Raw genomic sequence first — 14,599 nt, forward strand, 5'->3', positions numbered from 1 at the left:
ACCTTGACAGTAATGAGTTCCTGAGCTGGCAGCTTGCTGGTGTCATTCATAATATTGTCCAGGCTGGGGTGCAGGGAGAGGCTCTGCCCCTTCCCAGCCGGGTGGCCGATGCTCGGCCGAGCTGGTGGCGCTGGCAGAGGCTCAGCGGGCACAGCCCGTGTGCCAGCACCCGCCAGAGTTCATCACAGAGCTGCAGAGCAGTGCCTGGGCGCTTTGGGCTTCCTCCTTTATTTTCCCCCTCTTTCTTTTCTCTTCTGATATGAGCCTTTGCAAGGCTGGAGGCTGGCGAGGGATGGGGGGGATTGAGTGTTGTTTTCCTGCGGTGGGTAGGAGAACGTCTCAGTGTCCTGTTCTCAGAATCACAGGATGCTTTGGCGTGGAAGGGACCTTAAAGCTCATCCAGTCAGTTTTTCAGCACTTGCTTTTTGTGCAGTATTTGTCTCGTGGTGAGTGGGAGCTCAGTTCAGCCTCCTGGGGAAGGGTGACCAAGCCTGCCTGATCCCAGGATTTACGGCCGAGCAGCACAAGGGGAGAGGCAGAAAGCTGTGTTAAGGGAAAAAGAAATAGTGCTGGAAATAATGACTTGCTTGGCAGGTTTTAACAAGTTCAGTAATGGTATTAGGTGCCCTTGGCTCAAGATAGTAACCTCCTCTTAAATGATCATTACCTGGCTAATAAAGAGCTCAGAGCGGGTCATTACAGCTTAATTTAGATGTAGCATCCTGTTTGGTTTGCACAGCGTGGCCATCTCTCAAGTTGTTGAATCTATTGCCTGAATATGAGGTGGGGATGTGGGATTGCTTGGGTTTTCACACAGGGACTCTCCCCCAGCCATCCCAGGACACAGGTGTCCCTTCCCAGCCTCACCTGGGAGAGAGGAGCTGGCCTCAGCACTGGGTGACCACAGCCAGGCAGGAAGATGTGCAGGACTGGGGGGTCCAGCCTCGAGTCCCCCACACTGTCCCATCCTCTGCTCCCTCCTGATGAGCCCTTGTGCTTCTCTCACCCCATTAGCAGCAAGTTTCATGTGCAAATAATTACAATAACCAGCCCCCACACGTTATTAATATTTTGAAGACATCTTTTTGATAAGCCCATCTTTTCAGCCAATTTCCTATTTCTTCAGAAAGCAAAGCATCTTTCCTCCCAGTTTTGTAAATCTGTTGTTAAAAGGAAGAAAAGGAAATGGAAAAAGGATTCCCCCCCCTTCCAAACCCTGACACCAGGCTGGGTTCTGCACCGCCTTTGTCAGCCCTGGATGGAATTATGCATCATGAATAAAAACTGCTGTCAACATGCATTGGGTTCGAAACATTAGAGCATATGGTATGTGATTATCTGTATTGTCAAATGCAATAAAGTGAATTTGGATATAATAAAAAATGTAATATTTTAGAAATTTGGTAATAAACTGTGGAGGAATTGACAGGCAGAGAGTATCTGATGCCTGTGGGCAAACATAAAGATGGCAGGACGTGGCACTCGGTGGCTGAGGCAGCATCAGGGGCTTGATTTTCTGGTGGGAGCCTGACTGGGCTCCACCAAAGGTGGTGGCCTTTGTCCCTGCCTGGCTGCCAAAATCTGTAGGTCTCACTAATGAATAGGCAGGAGCACAAGGTTCCCATTCTGGTTGTAGATGGACTAGTTGGATTTTACAAATACTTGGGTTTTTCTTCTCTGATAGCAAAAAGAAACCTGCTGGAGTCTGTTATATTCTCTCACCCAGCAGCATTCCCAGCATTTCCATACTATTGCCTCCTTAGGAAGCTGGGAGATCTGTACCTGAATAACAGGGAGCAGTGAAAGGCTGTGAGGGTGGGGCTGCTCCCAAATACTGAGGAAAAAGAAAAGGTGGAGATAATTTTCTCCTATGGTATCTCCCATTCCAGCCTGATGCTTTAATTCCTGAGCTGCTGACAGATCTGTGCCCGTTGTGACACAGATGTCCCCAACAGAGAGAAGCTGGACTGGGAGCAAACTTCAGGGCCTCCTGCGTAGAAAATTCCAATGGAAAAGTGCAGATGTATCACACGTACCTGCAATTTTTCTTAGGTCACTGCTAATGCTTCTAAATGATCTGCGAGCACATTAATCGTTTCTGTTAATTAACAATATGATAAAAGTGGCATTTAGTAAGCTCAGCGTAGTGTGCGTCTCAGTCATTATGTACTCAGTGCTTTAGTTTGATTTCAGAACGTTAATAAAATAAAATTTTAATGAAGGTTTGTTGTTATGAAAGATTTATTACCAGGAGTTCAGGAGCTGCTGACAGGAGCAGGGTCTGTGACATGCACGGGGTCCCTGGCTGCTCCTGCCACTGCGAGGGCTTTGCCTGGGACCCCATCCCGGCCCTGACCTTCGGTCACAATGGCTCACTGAGAGAGGGACAGGTCCCTGGACTCTTCATTTTCCCCTGAGGGAAACCCCTCCCCAGAGCCGGTTTGGGTGGATTTTGCCCCGTGTCACCCCAAGGTGCCTTTTCTCTCACTTTGGAAATGCCGTGGGAGGACAGAGCAAGGAGCCTGAGCCTTGCAGCCTGCCCAGAGAAAAGCAGAGAGGAGGATCTTGCTGGTGCCCTTTGTCCGGCTGTGTGCTGAGCTCCGTGCCCGAGCAGGGTGCTCACTTATCTGCTCATTCCTTTTTGAGAATTTACTCTCCTGTTCCCGAGAATTTACTGACACTTTAAATAGGTGTCTGTGCCTGCCAGGAGAGCCTGCCTGTGCCCCATTCCCGAGGTGTGCATTAACACCTGGTGGATGCGCTGGCAGATCAGGTCTTGGTGGGTGTCAGTCACAGCAGCAGGGCTGGAGAGCACGTGCTACAGGGCAGTGAGGATATTTTCCATCCTGGACCACAGGTTTTAACCTCCTTCCTCATCCATCTGCTGGTGCGTGCCTCTCCTGCTCTGGTTATCACGAGGGTGAGGTGAGATCCTGTCACCTTGGAGCAGGTGGTGCCTTCAGGTGTGGTCACCAGTGTCCCCAGCAAACCCTCCTTGGAGATGAGGAGGTAAAATCCGAGATGTGTGTCTCAGATGATGGCTGTGTTCCCTGAATGTGCAGAATTGCTCCTTTGGAAGCCAGAACCTCTCCTTCCCTGTGTTTGCAGCACAGGAAATTGGAATAATAGGAAGTAACAGCTTTTGTCAGCTTTTGTCCCAGACAGTTTTTGGCTCTAACAAGCTGAGTTGTGGTATGAAAACTCAGAGGAAGAGACAAGGAAGTGAGGGGGATGCAGACCACAGGGGATATTGAAGTGACTTCTCCAAAGGCACAACATAAGGAGGTGGCAAAGCCAGGGCTGAGTTTTCAGGTCCTAGCAGTTGGGTTCTGGGGCTGAGGAATGAATGGCTTTTCCCTGACACAGGATTAAACCCCCAGGCCCCCATTCCCAGACTCTGGGGGTGATGACTTGTAGTACCTTTGCAGACAGAAGTTAAAAACATCCATGGTTCACTGTCTGGGTAATTAAAATGTCCTGTCCCTCTGCTCGGTGTGTTCTGTTAATCTACAAAGACAAGATTTGGTGACAGTGATCACAGGACTCTGTTTCACATCCCCTCTCTACCCCCACCTGCCAGTTTATTATGATTATTATTATTATTATTTTTATAAGACAGCTTGGCAGGCTGGGAGCTTACTAAGGAACTTTTTTCTCTCTGATTACAAGGGATGTGTGAATAAAGTAGAACGGTATTGATTCACACCAATCTATGCATCGACTGTGTGGGAGCCACTTGCAATTCCCAGCAGCACCGGAAAGCTTTGCAACAGGGAGAAATATGACCAGGCAAGTTGAGAAAATAAATTAAACTAGTGTCAACTTTTCTTGTTTCTTCCCTCATTATTAATGGATGGAATGGGGCTCGTTTATCAAGAAGAGGAAAAATTAATTGACACGGGCTTTAATGTTATTATGCCTGGCTTGTCTAGTCACATTTCTTCATTTTTAATTTTTTTTTTACTTTTGAAAGGCATTTTATTACCTTTCACAGGACCAGCTGCCAAAACTGTGGGTATACAAGGAAGCAGGTGCATAAATAATACCACAGCAGGACTGGACCTCTCTGCGTCTCAGAGCTTTCGTGGCACAGGTCTGGAGCCCTGGCACAGAGGGGGAGCACAGCCTGAGCTGGTATTTCCTGAGGAAGCTGCTGGGAGGTGTCAGGCTGGAGATCCCCATCTGTCAGCACAGCTGCTGCTCAGGCAGCTCCCATGGCAGGGCTGGAGGCACCAGGGACCCCCAGGACCCTGGGGACCCCAGGGACCCGTCCCAGGGACCCGTCCCAGTGCCCCGTGGGTGGGGGTCAGGAGCAGGATGGTTCTGTGCAGCACTGTCAGAGAGGGGGGTGACCTTGCACTCACCAGTGACTCTGGGGTGATGCTTGCTGGGCACCAGGAGCCAGCTTTAGGCAGTGTTGGTGTGACAGGGGCTGTGTAAATCTCCTCCTTTGTCTCCTGCCCTTGCTCTTTGGGATTGCTGCGCAGGATAAAAGAGCCCTGATGATCCCCTGGTTCCCAGAATATTTTCAGGAGCTCTCTGGTTGCTGTAAGTGCAGGATGAGGCTGTCCCTGCTGCAGGCTCACCAGCAGTGTGGGCACAGCTCGGGCAGAGGCAGGGCAGTGATGAGAGTGAGTGACTTGCTCCACATCACCAGGGGACCTCCAGACAGCTTGGGATGTAAAACATGTCTAGTTGCAGTGTGTTCACCCACTGGAGAGCCCCTGGGAGCTGTGCCTGCTTGGAGGGCTGGGTGTGGCACAGGCACCAGTGCTGATGGAGGTGCTGGCACCTTGGCACTGCTCTGGCTGGGGCTGAGGCAGAGCCTGCTCTGCCCATCAGAGCCCTCCGGGTTAACCAGGCACTAGCCTGGGTTTAACCTCTGTGGCGTGGGATGCAATCACCTTGTTTTGCTTGTTGAGAGGCCAGCAGAGGGTTGACAGTGAGACCTTTAGCCGGGTGAGCTGCTTTGGTGTGATTCTGCCAGCCAGTGACGTCCTGGGCGTGTGCAGCACAGCTGTGACACGATCACTGTGCAGCCAGAGCTGGGGCTCTGCGATGGTGCTGCCAGGGAAAGGAGATGCACTTCTTAGTCGTGGTGTCGTCATCTCAGCTGCATTTTACCAAGTTGGACGTAAAAAATCAAGTGATGACAAAAGTGTGAAATGTAGTTGGTTAGAGTGTGAAAAAAACCCCAAAATACAGAGCACGGGAGTCCTGACATTTGGTATCTTCAGTCTGGCTTCTTAATAGTATTTATGGCTTCTGACTGTTCTTTTACAGTATTTTAGTCTGTTTATGGTTTCAGTCCCTTTCTCTGAACAATGTTTGTTTTATTTCTGGAATACCCTGGCAGAACCTGCTGAGCTGACTCTGGTGCTGCCTTCCCACGGGCCTGGGCAGCTTTGGTGGCTGAACAGGGCTTGGGATCAAAGGAGGTTTTTCACGGAATCCCAGAATCACTGGGGTTGGAAAAGATCTCCAAAATCACCCAAGTCCCTGATCCCCACCTTGTCCCCAGCCCAGAGCACTGAGTGCCACCTCCAGTCATTCCCTGGACGCCTCCAGGGATGGGCACTCCAAACCTCCCTGGGCAGCCCCTTCCAACCCTTTCCATGAAGAAATTCTTCCTGAATTCTTCTTTTTCCTGGTGTCAGGGTGTGTTGGAGGATGTGTCCTGCACCATTGGATGTCAGGTGTCTGGGCTGGCATCATTTGGTGCCTGTTGGTGCCCGTGAACCAGCAGAGGAATGGAGTGGGCTGACTCCTTCTTCAGCAGATGAATGGTGTGGAATAGCTCCTCATTCCCAGTAGATACCAGAGGAGGGTTTTTCACCTGAAGGTCATGGATACATGTCTCAGCTCCCTTTAGTGCTGGTGCTTGGCTCAGAGCCTCTCATTTGGGGCATCTGTTTGCCTCTTACTTTATTTTTCTGCCTCTTCTTTGTCTTTTCTTTTACAGAAAAGATTATTTAAATGAATATTCAGTTTTATTCATTTGAATAAAAAACCCAACCGTTTGACTCTGTTAAATGCTTATCTCTTAAATAGAGCTTGTTAGCTTCCAATAATAGCTTCATTCAGAAGGATGCAGTATAATTTCATTTTAAAACGTGTGCTCCTTGACAACCGGAATCCTATTTCTGTCACCGTTTTCAACAGCCGCCTTTGTTTTGGGTTAATCTTTTCCATACACTTTCCGAGAACCATTTTTTTGTTGACTCTTGGTACCTCTCAGAAGAAATAATTGTCTATTTATCCCAGGAAGGTTTCTGAGAGTTTTTGTAATTTAAATACGAGCGTGTATTCATTAGGGGAACTAATAAGACCATGCGTGCAGGGGGATCTTTGTGTGGGTGCAGTTACTAAAAGTTGGAATTTGATATCCAAAAAGTGAAACAAGAAGAGGATCACAGGATGGTTGGGTTGGAAGGAACCATAGGTGCCCGTTTCCTGCCATGGCAGGGACACCTTCCACTGTCCCAAGTTGCTCCAGGCCCTTTCCACCCTCCCAGGGAGGAATTTAGGTGCCTGTGTGCCTGCAGATGGGAATCCTCTGGTTGTTCCCACCGTGCTTGAGGTGTTGGGCATTGTAGAGGTCACCTCTGGTTTTCTTCTCGTTTTCCTCTCCAGGCCAGTCTGACCAAGTGCCGCAGATCTTTCAGAAACTTGCCAATGCCTGCTAACACCTACGGATTGTTATTTTATTGATGTAAAATCTGGAAATGCAGGAAGCTGGGCGGCCATCTGATTTAATCAGACAAATCATTTCTTGATAAACCTGTGCTTAAGCCATATGGGGTGGGATGAAAATGGGAAATTTATTTCCGAGTCCAGACACGAAATGACTGCTGCGGCTTCCTCGTGGTGTTCGCATATTAGGGCTAATCTCCTAAATTCCCTCTCCCCTCCATCCTGGCACCGAGACCTAACGCGAGTTGAAGGAGGAATCCTCAACTGCAGCACTCGCTAATGAGCTGCTAATGATGAAGATGTTGCTGGTGCTCAGACAATTAATGACTTGTGGCCCCAGCCCGGCCATCTCCTCCCCGCTCCGGCCACGCTTTGCTCCCAGCGCTGGGATTCCCGGGATGCCGGATTCAGGCACTTAACCACAAAAATTCTGGGTTTAACTGCAGGGCTGTTTAAGGTGGATTTAAACGGAGCGATTTGGAAGGCAAATGAAAGACGTGAGTTATGTAAAAAAATTCAAGCGGCTGCCTGCTCCAAGTGCAGAGCAGAGCAGTGTGGCGAGCTGTGTTCTGCCCTGGAGAGGGCTGGAAACCATTCCTGGGGGTCTTTGCCCCGGTCCGAGGGTCTGGAGGGGAATGGGAGCGTTCCCCAGGGCTGCAGGCACTGTGCATTGCCCGAGGAGCTGCTGGCATCGCCTGGCATCGCCTGGCATCGCCTGGCATCTCCTGGCATCCCCTGGCATCCCCTGGCATCGCCTGGCATCGCCTGGCATCGCCTGGCATCTCCTGGCATCGCCTGGCATCGCCTGGCATCCCCTGGCATCGCCCTCCTCCCCGGGCAGGGACGGGGATGCGCTGGGGCTGGTCCTGCCCCCAGCCTGGGGATGGAGCGCATCCCCTTACTGGGGTCTTAACATTTCATTAGCGTAATTAGCGTCCATGCTGACTCATGGAGCCTTCTCCAGCGCATGGGTTGGGTTTGTTTTTCATTAGCAGGAGGATTTTTGGCCGGGCAGGAGCAGGGCGTGCTGCGGTGGGTGCCAGCCCAGCCCCAGCACAGCTGGGCACAGCCCCAGCATCAAACAGCCCAACCAGCCCAAACCCTCGGCTCTTTGAAGCTGCCCTGGGGAAGAGAGGAGCGATTAGATCAGAGGCCTCAAGTGTAATGGGTTCCTGGAGGCCTCAGGATGTCCTGATGAGGTATTAGAGGAAGTAATTCAGGAAGAAAGGGACAAATAACCACCTCCGGAGCGGGGCTGACCCGGCAGGCTGCAGAGCGCACTCAGGGCTGCTCTGTGTTTGGGAAGCACTGGGGTTTTTCTCCTTGCCAGGGGTAAATGAGGAATCATCTTCTGTCTTCCCAGATTTTTATGGCTTTTGGGTCGCGTAATGAGTCAGCTCTAATGGAGAAGTCCCGTGGAATTAAACAAGAGATGAAATCAATATGGTTCCATAGAAATATAATTGGGTTTTGTAGAGATTGCTCTTAAAAACCTATAAGATGTAAAAGAAAATACGGCCTTATTGTAGTTTCCGAGCCATCATGTAACTGGGGTGTAACTATCCATTAAATTCTGCAGGATGGATCAAAAAATCCATAAGGAGGTTTTAATTCTCCATTAAATCCTATGGAAGAGCTGGAACAGAACCGTATTAATTTTCCCTGAGACAATGCTTCTTCCCTCCATTAGGCTGCAGTAAGCTCAGGAACATCTCCATAGGCAGCAGGTGTACACACATGTGTGTTGTTGTGGAAGTTTTCCAAAGTCCCCATGGCTAAATAATGCTTTATTAAAATGAAATTGTTACACTTAACTAATGTTTTCCTTACCCCTCCCCTTTTTGTGTCTTTATTAAATAGGATTTGGCTTCGTAACCTTTGAAAATGAAGACGTGGTTGAAAAAGTCTGTGAAATTCATTTCCACGAAATCAATAATAAAATGGTGAGTGTTGTGTCAGTGGCAGGGAGCTCTGAACCCCCATCCCTGGTGTGTACCATGCCCGGGGGTGCAGGGACACCCCTCTGGGAGGGTGCTGGGCACCTGCTGCAGGGCTGGTGGGCTCAGGCAGCTGCCCCCGAGCAGGGTTTGGTGTGAGCTCAGCTCCTCAAGCAGAGAGCCCAGCTGAAGTTCCTCCTCAATGACAGGCAGGTCCCAGGTTGTGGGTTGCCCTGAGCCAGATGAAAAGGGGCATTTGTATTTCAATTGCTGCAGTAACTTTGATATTTTCGGCTAAAATATTCTTTTTCCCTTTGTCAAAACATCCTTTGCTTCTCAAATGTGTATTCAGATATGCATTGTATATCAGTCTGATATGTGTTCACAGACTTTAAATTTAATAATAGAGCTTTTAGTGTGGATAAGATCAAAGCAATCTCCTTGGCATATGCTGGAGGCCTGATTCAATATTTGACTTGCTAATTTTTCCCAGGGCACTGAAATAATATTCCTCATATTGTTGCTCCCTGCAATATGCACCTGAAATAAAAGTGGGGGTCCCCTTGGCCAAGTGTGGGGTGGTGGGCAGGGCTGGGGCAGGGCTCCTGGTCCTGTGGGAAGTCTCTTGCTCCAGTTCACATGGATGCTGTGGACTTTGCCTGTCCTGTTGTCCCCAGCCCCTCCTGCACTGGGGTCTCCTCCCTGTCCCCACAGAGCCTCTGGGGTGGGGGGAGGCTCATTCCCTTTATTTAGTTTCTAAATGCTGCCTTAAAACAAAAGAACAGAACAAACCCCAACCAATGACAAATTAGAAACACTGATGTAAATGTAAATTTAGGGATTGCCAGGTGGGAGGGAAGAGCTCCCCTCCAGGATTTTCCTGTCCATAGCAGGAGGGCACATTCCATAGGTTTAGTTGTTCCTCACAGCAGGCTTTTCTCTGGAGCAGGGCTCAGGATTGCCCTGGAGAGGTGCAGGTGTGCCCCAGGCAGGGACAGTGTTTGATGCTTCATCCCTGCATCTGCACCCCTGGGCTGGAAAAGCCTCACCTGGCTCTTGGCATCTCCTGGGAGGGGGGGAATAGCGTGGAGCTCCTGGGAGGATTCCTTCCCCGGTGGAAGGCTGCCCAGGAAGGTAGCAGGGAGCATGGAGGATGAGACAGGGCGAAAACACTCGAGGAACATCAGAAAGAGCAAGAGAAACAGTTTCGGGTGTTGGTGTTTGTTGCTGAGTAATTAAAATATCCCCTTCCCACTCCTGTGCCCGCTCAGTGCCCCCTCCAGGTGCCACCATCTCCAAGTTCCCTTCATGTCACTCCCTCAGCACTGATTTTGAAAGCAGCCCACGAGGCAGCGAGGGGATGAGACATGATCCTGCCTTGGACTGAGTCATCGCCCTGCTGCTGTGTCTGCAGCTGAATGCCATCCTGCGGGGCCAGGGAGCTGGGACTGGCACACAGCTGGCCTGGCGTGGCACACAGCTGCCTGGGGCACTGCTGGGGTCCTGTCATCCCGTGTCCTGTCCCCTGTGTCCCTGGGCCGGGGAGGGGACCAGTGTCCTGTCCCCTGTGTCCCTGAGCCGGGGAGGGGACCAGTGTCCTGTCCCCTGTGTCCCTGAGCCGGGGAGGGCACCAGCCGTGGGGTTTGCAGAGGCTCGGTGAGCTGGGACTGGGACACACTGTCCTCATCCACATCCCTGCCCGTGTCCATGTCCCATCCCTGTCCCCATCCTGCCTGTGTCCCTGTCCCATCCCTGCCTATATCCCTGTCCCCTTCTCTGTCCCATCCCTGCCCGTGTCCTTGTCCCCATCCCTGTCCCATCCTGCCCATGTCCCTGTCCCCATCCCTGTCCCCATCCCTGTCCCTATCCCTGTCCCCTCCCACCCGTGTCCCTGTCCCATCCTGCCCATGTCCCTGTCCCCATCCCTGTCCCCATCCCTGTCCCCTCCCGCCCATGTCCCTGTCCCATCCTGTCCCTGTCCCATCCTGCCCATGTCCCTGTCCCCATCCCTGTCCCCTCCCACCCGTGTCCCTGTCCCCATCCCTGTCCCCATCCCTGTCCCCATCCCTGTCCCCATCCCTGTCCCCATCCCTGCCCATGTCCCTGTCCCCTCCCGCCCATGTCCCTGTCCCATCCTGTCCCTGTCCCATCCTGCCCATGTCCCTGTCCCCATCCCTGTTCCATCCCGCCTGTGTCCCTGTCCCCTCCCTCCTGTGTCCCTGTCCCCATCCCTGCCCCATCCCTGTCCCCATCCCTGTCCCCTCCCGCCCGTGTCCCTGTCCCCATCCCTGTCCCATCCCGGTCCCCTCCCGCCCGTGTCCCCGTCCCCGTGCCCGGGTGGCTCAGCTGGGCCGTGCACAGCCCCGTGGGCTGCCCTGGCTCGCTGTCTCTCCTCTCCTGGACGTTCCCCCAAGGCAGGGGCAGGCAGAGGGCAGCGGGGCGGCCGCTCCCCAGCCTGGTTCCAGCTCCAGCCTCCCTGGCAGGCTATTTTTAGCTCATCCATTCAGCTTCTGTTGCCATCCATAAAGCTTAGAATGTCAAATGTAATATTAAACGAGCAGTAGGACAGTGAAAAGAAAATGCCAGCGAGGTATTTAATAAATGGGAGTTGGAATTTACGTGGGAGGCCAGAGATGCTCCAAACGGTGCAGGGGGACAATAAACCCAAAGGAACTGTTCCGGACTATTGTTCTTTGACAGGAGCAGGCTGCTTTGCAAAGAGACACCTGTTTTTCTAAGGAAGAGTAAAAGTAGCTGGAAAAGAAATGTGATGGAGTAATTACTTTCCCTTGGATCCCGCTGTGGTGGAGTCACTCACCTCCTGGGTACAGTGCTGGCGAGAGGGCGATGAGCTGAGCCTGGAGTCAGGGTCTCATGTCAGGCTCTCGAGCAGCTGACAGAAATGCTGGCTTGGTCTAGAACAGGCTGTTACGCCGGCCAGCACCTGTGGCTCTTCCTCCCTCTCAGGGTGGGATTTTGCAGGTTTTGTGGGCCTTGGGCACTTCCAGGGATGGGGCAGCTACAGCTTCTCTGAGCCAGGGCCTGTTCCAGAGCCTTTAATTCCAAGCCCCAGCCACTGATCAGTAGTGTGGTAGATGAACAGACCCACACTCAGTGTGTTTTTTAAAATGAGCTGCAAACCCCTCTGCTGCTGCCTGGTGTGGCTGGCCGTGGTGTGAGTGACACGTTGTCCCCAAGGTGATCGGAGCCCCCCAGGCTCACGGGTCTGGCACAACAAAGTCTCCTTGTCTTTGGGAGGCTCAATGGGGGTTTGTGCATTGTGGCTATTTGCATTCTGCTTTCCTCAAAATAGCCCTGGTTTCCCTGGAAGGCTGTTAACCAGGGGTTTGTGAGACATCCTGGGCTGAGGGCTGACAGCCTGTTTTGTTGTGCTGGGTATAAGAGGCTTTTCACTCCCCAGCTCAGCCCTCCTGGGGTCCCGTGGCTGAGACTGCTCCGCTTGACCCAGGAGTACCTAGTGCAAGGTTAATTCTCCAAACTAGACTAAACAAAAATAGTGAATTTTAGTTTTCCTGCCTTTTTTTTCTTTTCTCTTTTTTTTTTTTTTTTTTTTTTTAGCCTTAGAGTTAAGCCTTTCTTTGTTGGGCTGCTGAAAGTGTAGCACATCCTCATAGGAGGAGGTGGAAAAAATCTGGAAATTATTAAGATGCCCAGAAACTCTGAATTGAAAGTTTGAGTCAGGTCCAGATGTGTGTACAAAGACCCTTATCAGGCAGCTCTCGGGGGTAATTTGGTATGGAGCTGAGCCATAAATCCATACACATTTCCTCTTGGAGAAGCCCCATTGCATGTCCTGTCACATGTTTGACATCCCTCCAGGGTTTTCCCCTTGAGGTAACTGTGGCTTTGGAATGGTTCTGGCCATCCCCTTCCCTGTAAGGACAGGGCTGGATTCTGGCAGAAGAGCAGCCAGGCCCCGTTTCCTTCTGCTTTTGCTGTTGATGAAGAGGCACCATCCAGGCCCCCATGTTGTGCTTCCCTCCTGTTCCAGCATTGTCCCAGTTTGCTGAGGGGATGGTGCGTGGGCAGCTTCCCAAAACACCTCATGGTCTGGCACGGGTGCCTGGGCAGTGTGACAGTGTCAGGCAGTCTCTCTCCCAGGACATCAGAGCAGGGCCACGCTCCCAGTCCCGAACCCCACATGTCATCCCTCACATGGAGAGAGAGTCTGGATAACAGAGAATCTTCTTCCATATGGGGTATATTTGTTTACAGAGGCTCAGGAATTATTTTTCTTTCCTGCTGGTTGCTTTTGCTTCTGCTTTAATCCTGGTTTAAGCCCCTTTGCAGTTACTGCCATTCCCTTTGTACCCCCGGGTGCTGTGGAAATCAGAAGTGGTGCCAGGCTCGCAGAGAGCAGCGGTGGGCTGGGTTGTGGTTGCAAAAGCTAATTACCAGATTCTTGTTTCTAACGGTGCTAATCCAAACTTCATTTCCCTGTTAGTTGTGTGTCCATCCAGGCTGGATGGGTTTTATCATCCTGGCTGTGCAGCACCAGTGGCCCTGAGGTGTACCAGTGCTGCTGTGACACTGGGAGCAGTGGCCCTCCCAAAACATGTGCTTGTGAAATGAAGTGACGTGCCACACTTCTGGTGCTCCCCCTGTCATTTGACTGGCGGAATCATCTGGGCACACTCCTGTTAAATGGCACTCTGGTTAAAAATCAGAACAAAGCTCAAACCTGTGGATTCAGCCTGCAGCCCAGTGCTGAGGAGAATGCAGGAGCTGTCTGTCTGCTGGGGGTGAGATGACAGTGCCTGGGCAGGAAACCATGGAGAAGTGCTGTATTTCTCCTTCTTCTGGGAGAAAGAGGCTGGCTGGGGGCCTGGGTGTCTCCTGGCAGCAGGGCTGGGCTGCTCTCTCACAGGGCATTGGTGGTGGCACGTGGTTCCAGGGGCACTCAGCAACTTCCCAAGGCAGCAGGAGTAACTGAAAGTGAAAGAATGCAGATCCTTTATTGATAGGGTTTACAGAAATTTTCTGCTGGGTAGAAATATTGATTCTGTATTCCTATTTTAAAAGGAGCTTTTTGTAATGATCACTGGGAGTCGTTCTGTGTTATCGATTGCAATGGAGCCGTGCTGGAGCCCTCCCTCCATTCATCCTGCTCCCACAAGTGCCAGATTCCCTTTCAGGAACACAGAACTTCTTAAATCAGCACTTCTGTCATTTTGGGGGCTGTGGTGGGTGGTTAAAGGGACGCACACGTTTGCTCTTTCAAACCTGGTTATGCTACTCTGGAAGTTCACCTTTGAGCGGGAGGAGGTGTGGGGAGAGAGATGCTAAAAATAAACCTCCCCCCCTTAAGTAGATCAGTTCTGCATTTGACATTTACATGGAATTCATTTGCATCTCATTTGTACATGTTTCTGCTCAATAGGTAGAATGTAAGAAAGCACAACCTAAAGAAGTGATGTTTCCACCAGGGACGAGAGGAAGGGCACGTGGATTGCCGTACACCATGGACGCTTTCATGCTAGGGATGGGAATGTTGGGTAAGTGCCACAGCCACCACTCAGAGCCTCTCTTGTCTCCCTCATTTCCAAACCCTTAAGCCACAGGGCTGAGCAAATCCCCACACCTGTGTGGGTTGAAACTTTAGCAGGGGTGGAGTGAAGAAAATAATCCTGTCTGTGGTAAATGATTAACTCCCCCCCCCTCCACCCCCCCAGCCTGGAATATAAAAAATTTGCATTTAAATGGATGTTTTAAATAGCCTGTTTTACTCTTACTCGCAAAAATAGAATGATGAAAGATGCAGTGTGTTCATTCTGACTAAAAATGATCTCTCCCCTTTTTTAGAGGAATTGAGTCACACATTATTCCCCTTCTTTTAAAGGTAGCTTTGACAGTTCAGCATAGATAATTGAAAATCTTGCTGGTTCTTAAATGGCATGGATGGAGGAAGTGGGGGGATGCATAACAGGACAGGTCGCAACAATAATTAC

At 51.1% G+C, this 14,599-nt stretch overlaps 1 protein-coding gene across 22 annotated transcripts in view; it reads left to right on the plus strand.

Annotated features, from left to right (window-relative positions):
* MSI2 (musashi RNA binding protein 2) overlaps positions 1 to 14,599 on the plus strand; it is a 199,994-nt gene that overhangs the window by 142,284 nt on the left and 43,111 nt on the right. For all 22 annotated transcript variants that reach the window (XR_012051461.1, XR_005982240.2, XR_012051462.1 and 19 more), the window contains exons 8-9: positions 8,554 to 8,636; positions 14,032 to 14,146. Coding sequence is in view for 17 of the 22 variants with exons in the window: in XM_072916772.1 (XP_072772873.1) it covers positions 8,554 to 8,636; positions 14,032 to 14,146 (198 nt within the window). In the remaining 5 variants the exon portion in view is untranslated. The remainder of the gene's footprint in view (positions 1 to 8,553; positions 8,637 to 14,031; positions 14,147 to 14,599) is intronic.

The sequence above is a fragment of the Taeniopygia guttata genome, chromosome 19 (genome assembly GCF_048771995.1).
Source record: "Taeniopygia guttata chromosome 19, bTaeGut7.mat, whole genome shotgun sequence".
In the NCBI taxonomy this organism is placed as follows: domain Eukaryota; kingdom Metazoa; phylum Chordata; class Aves; order Passeriformes; family Estrildidae; genus Taeniopygia; species Taeniopygia guttata.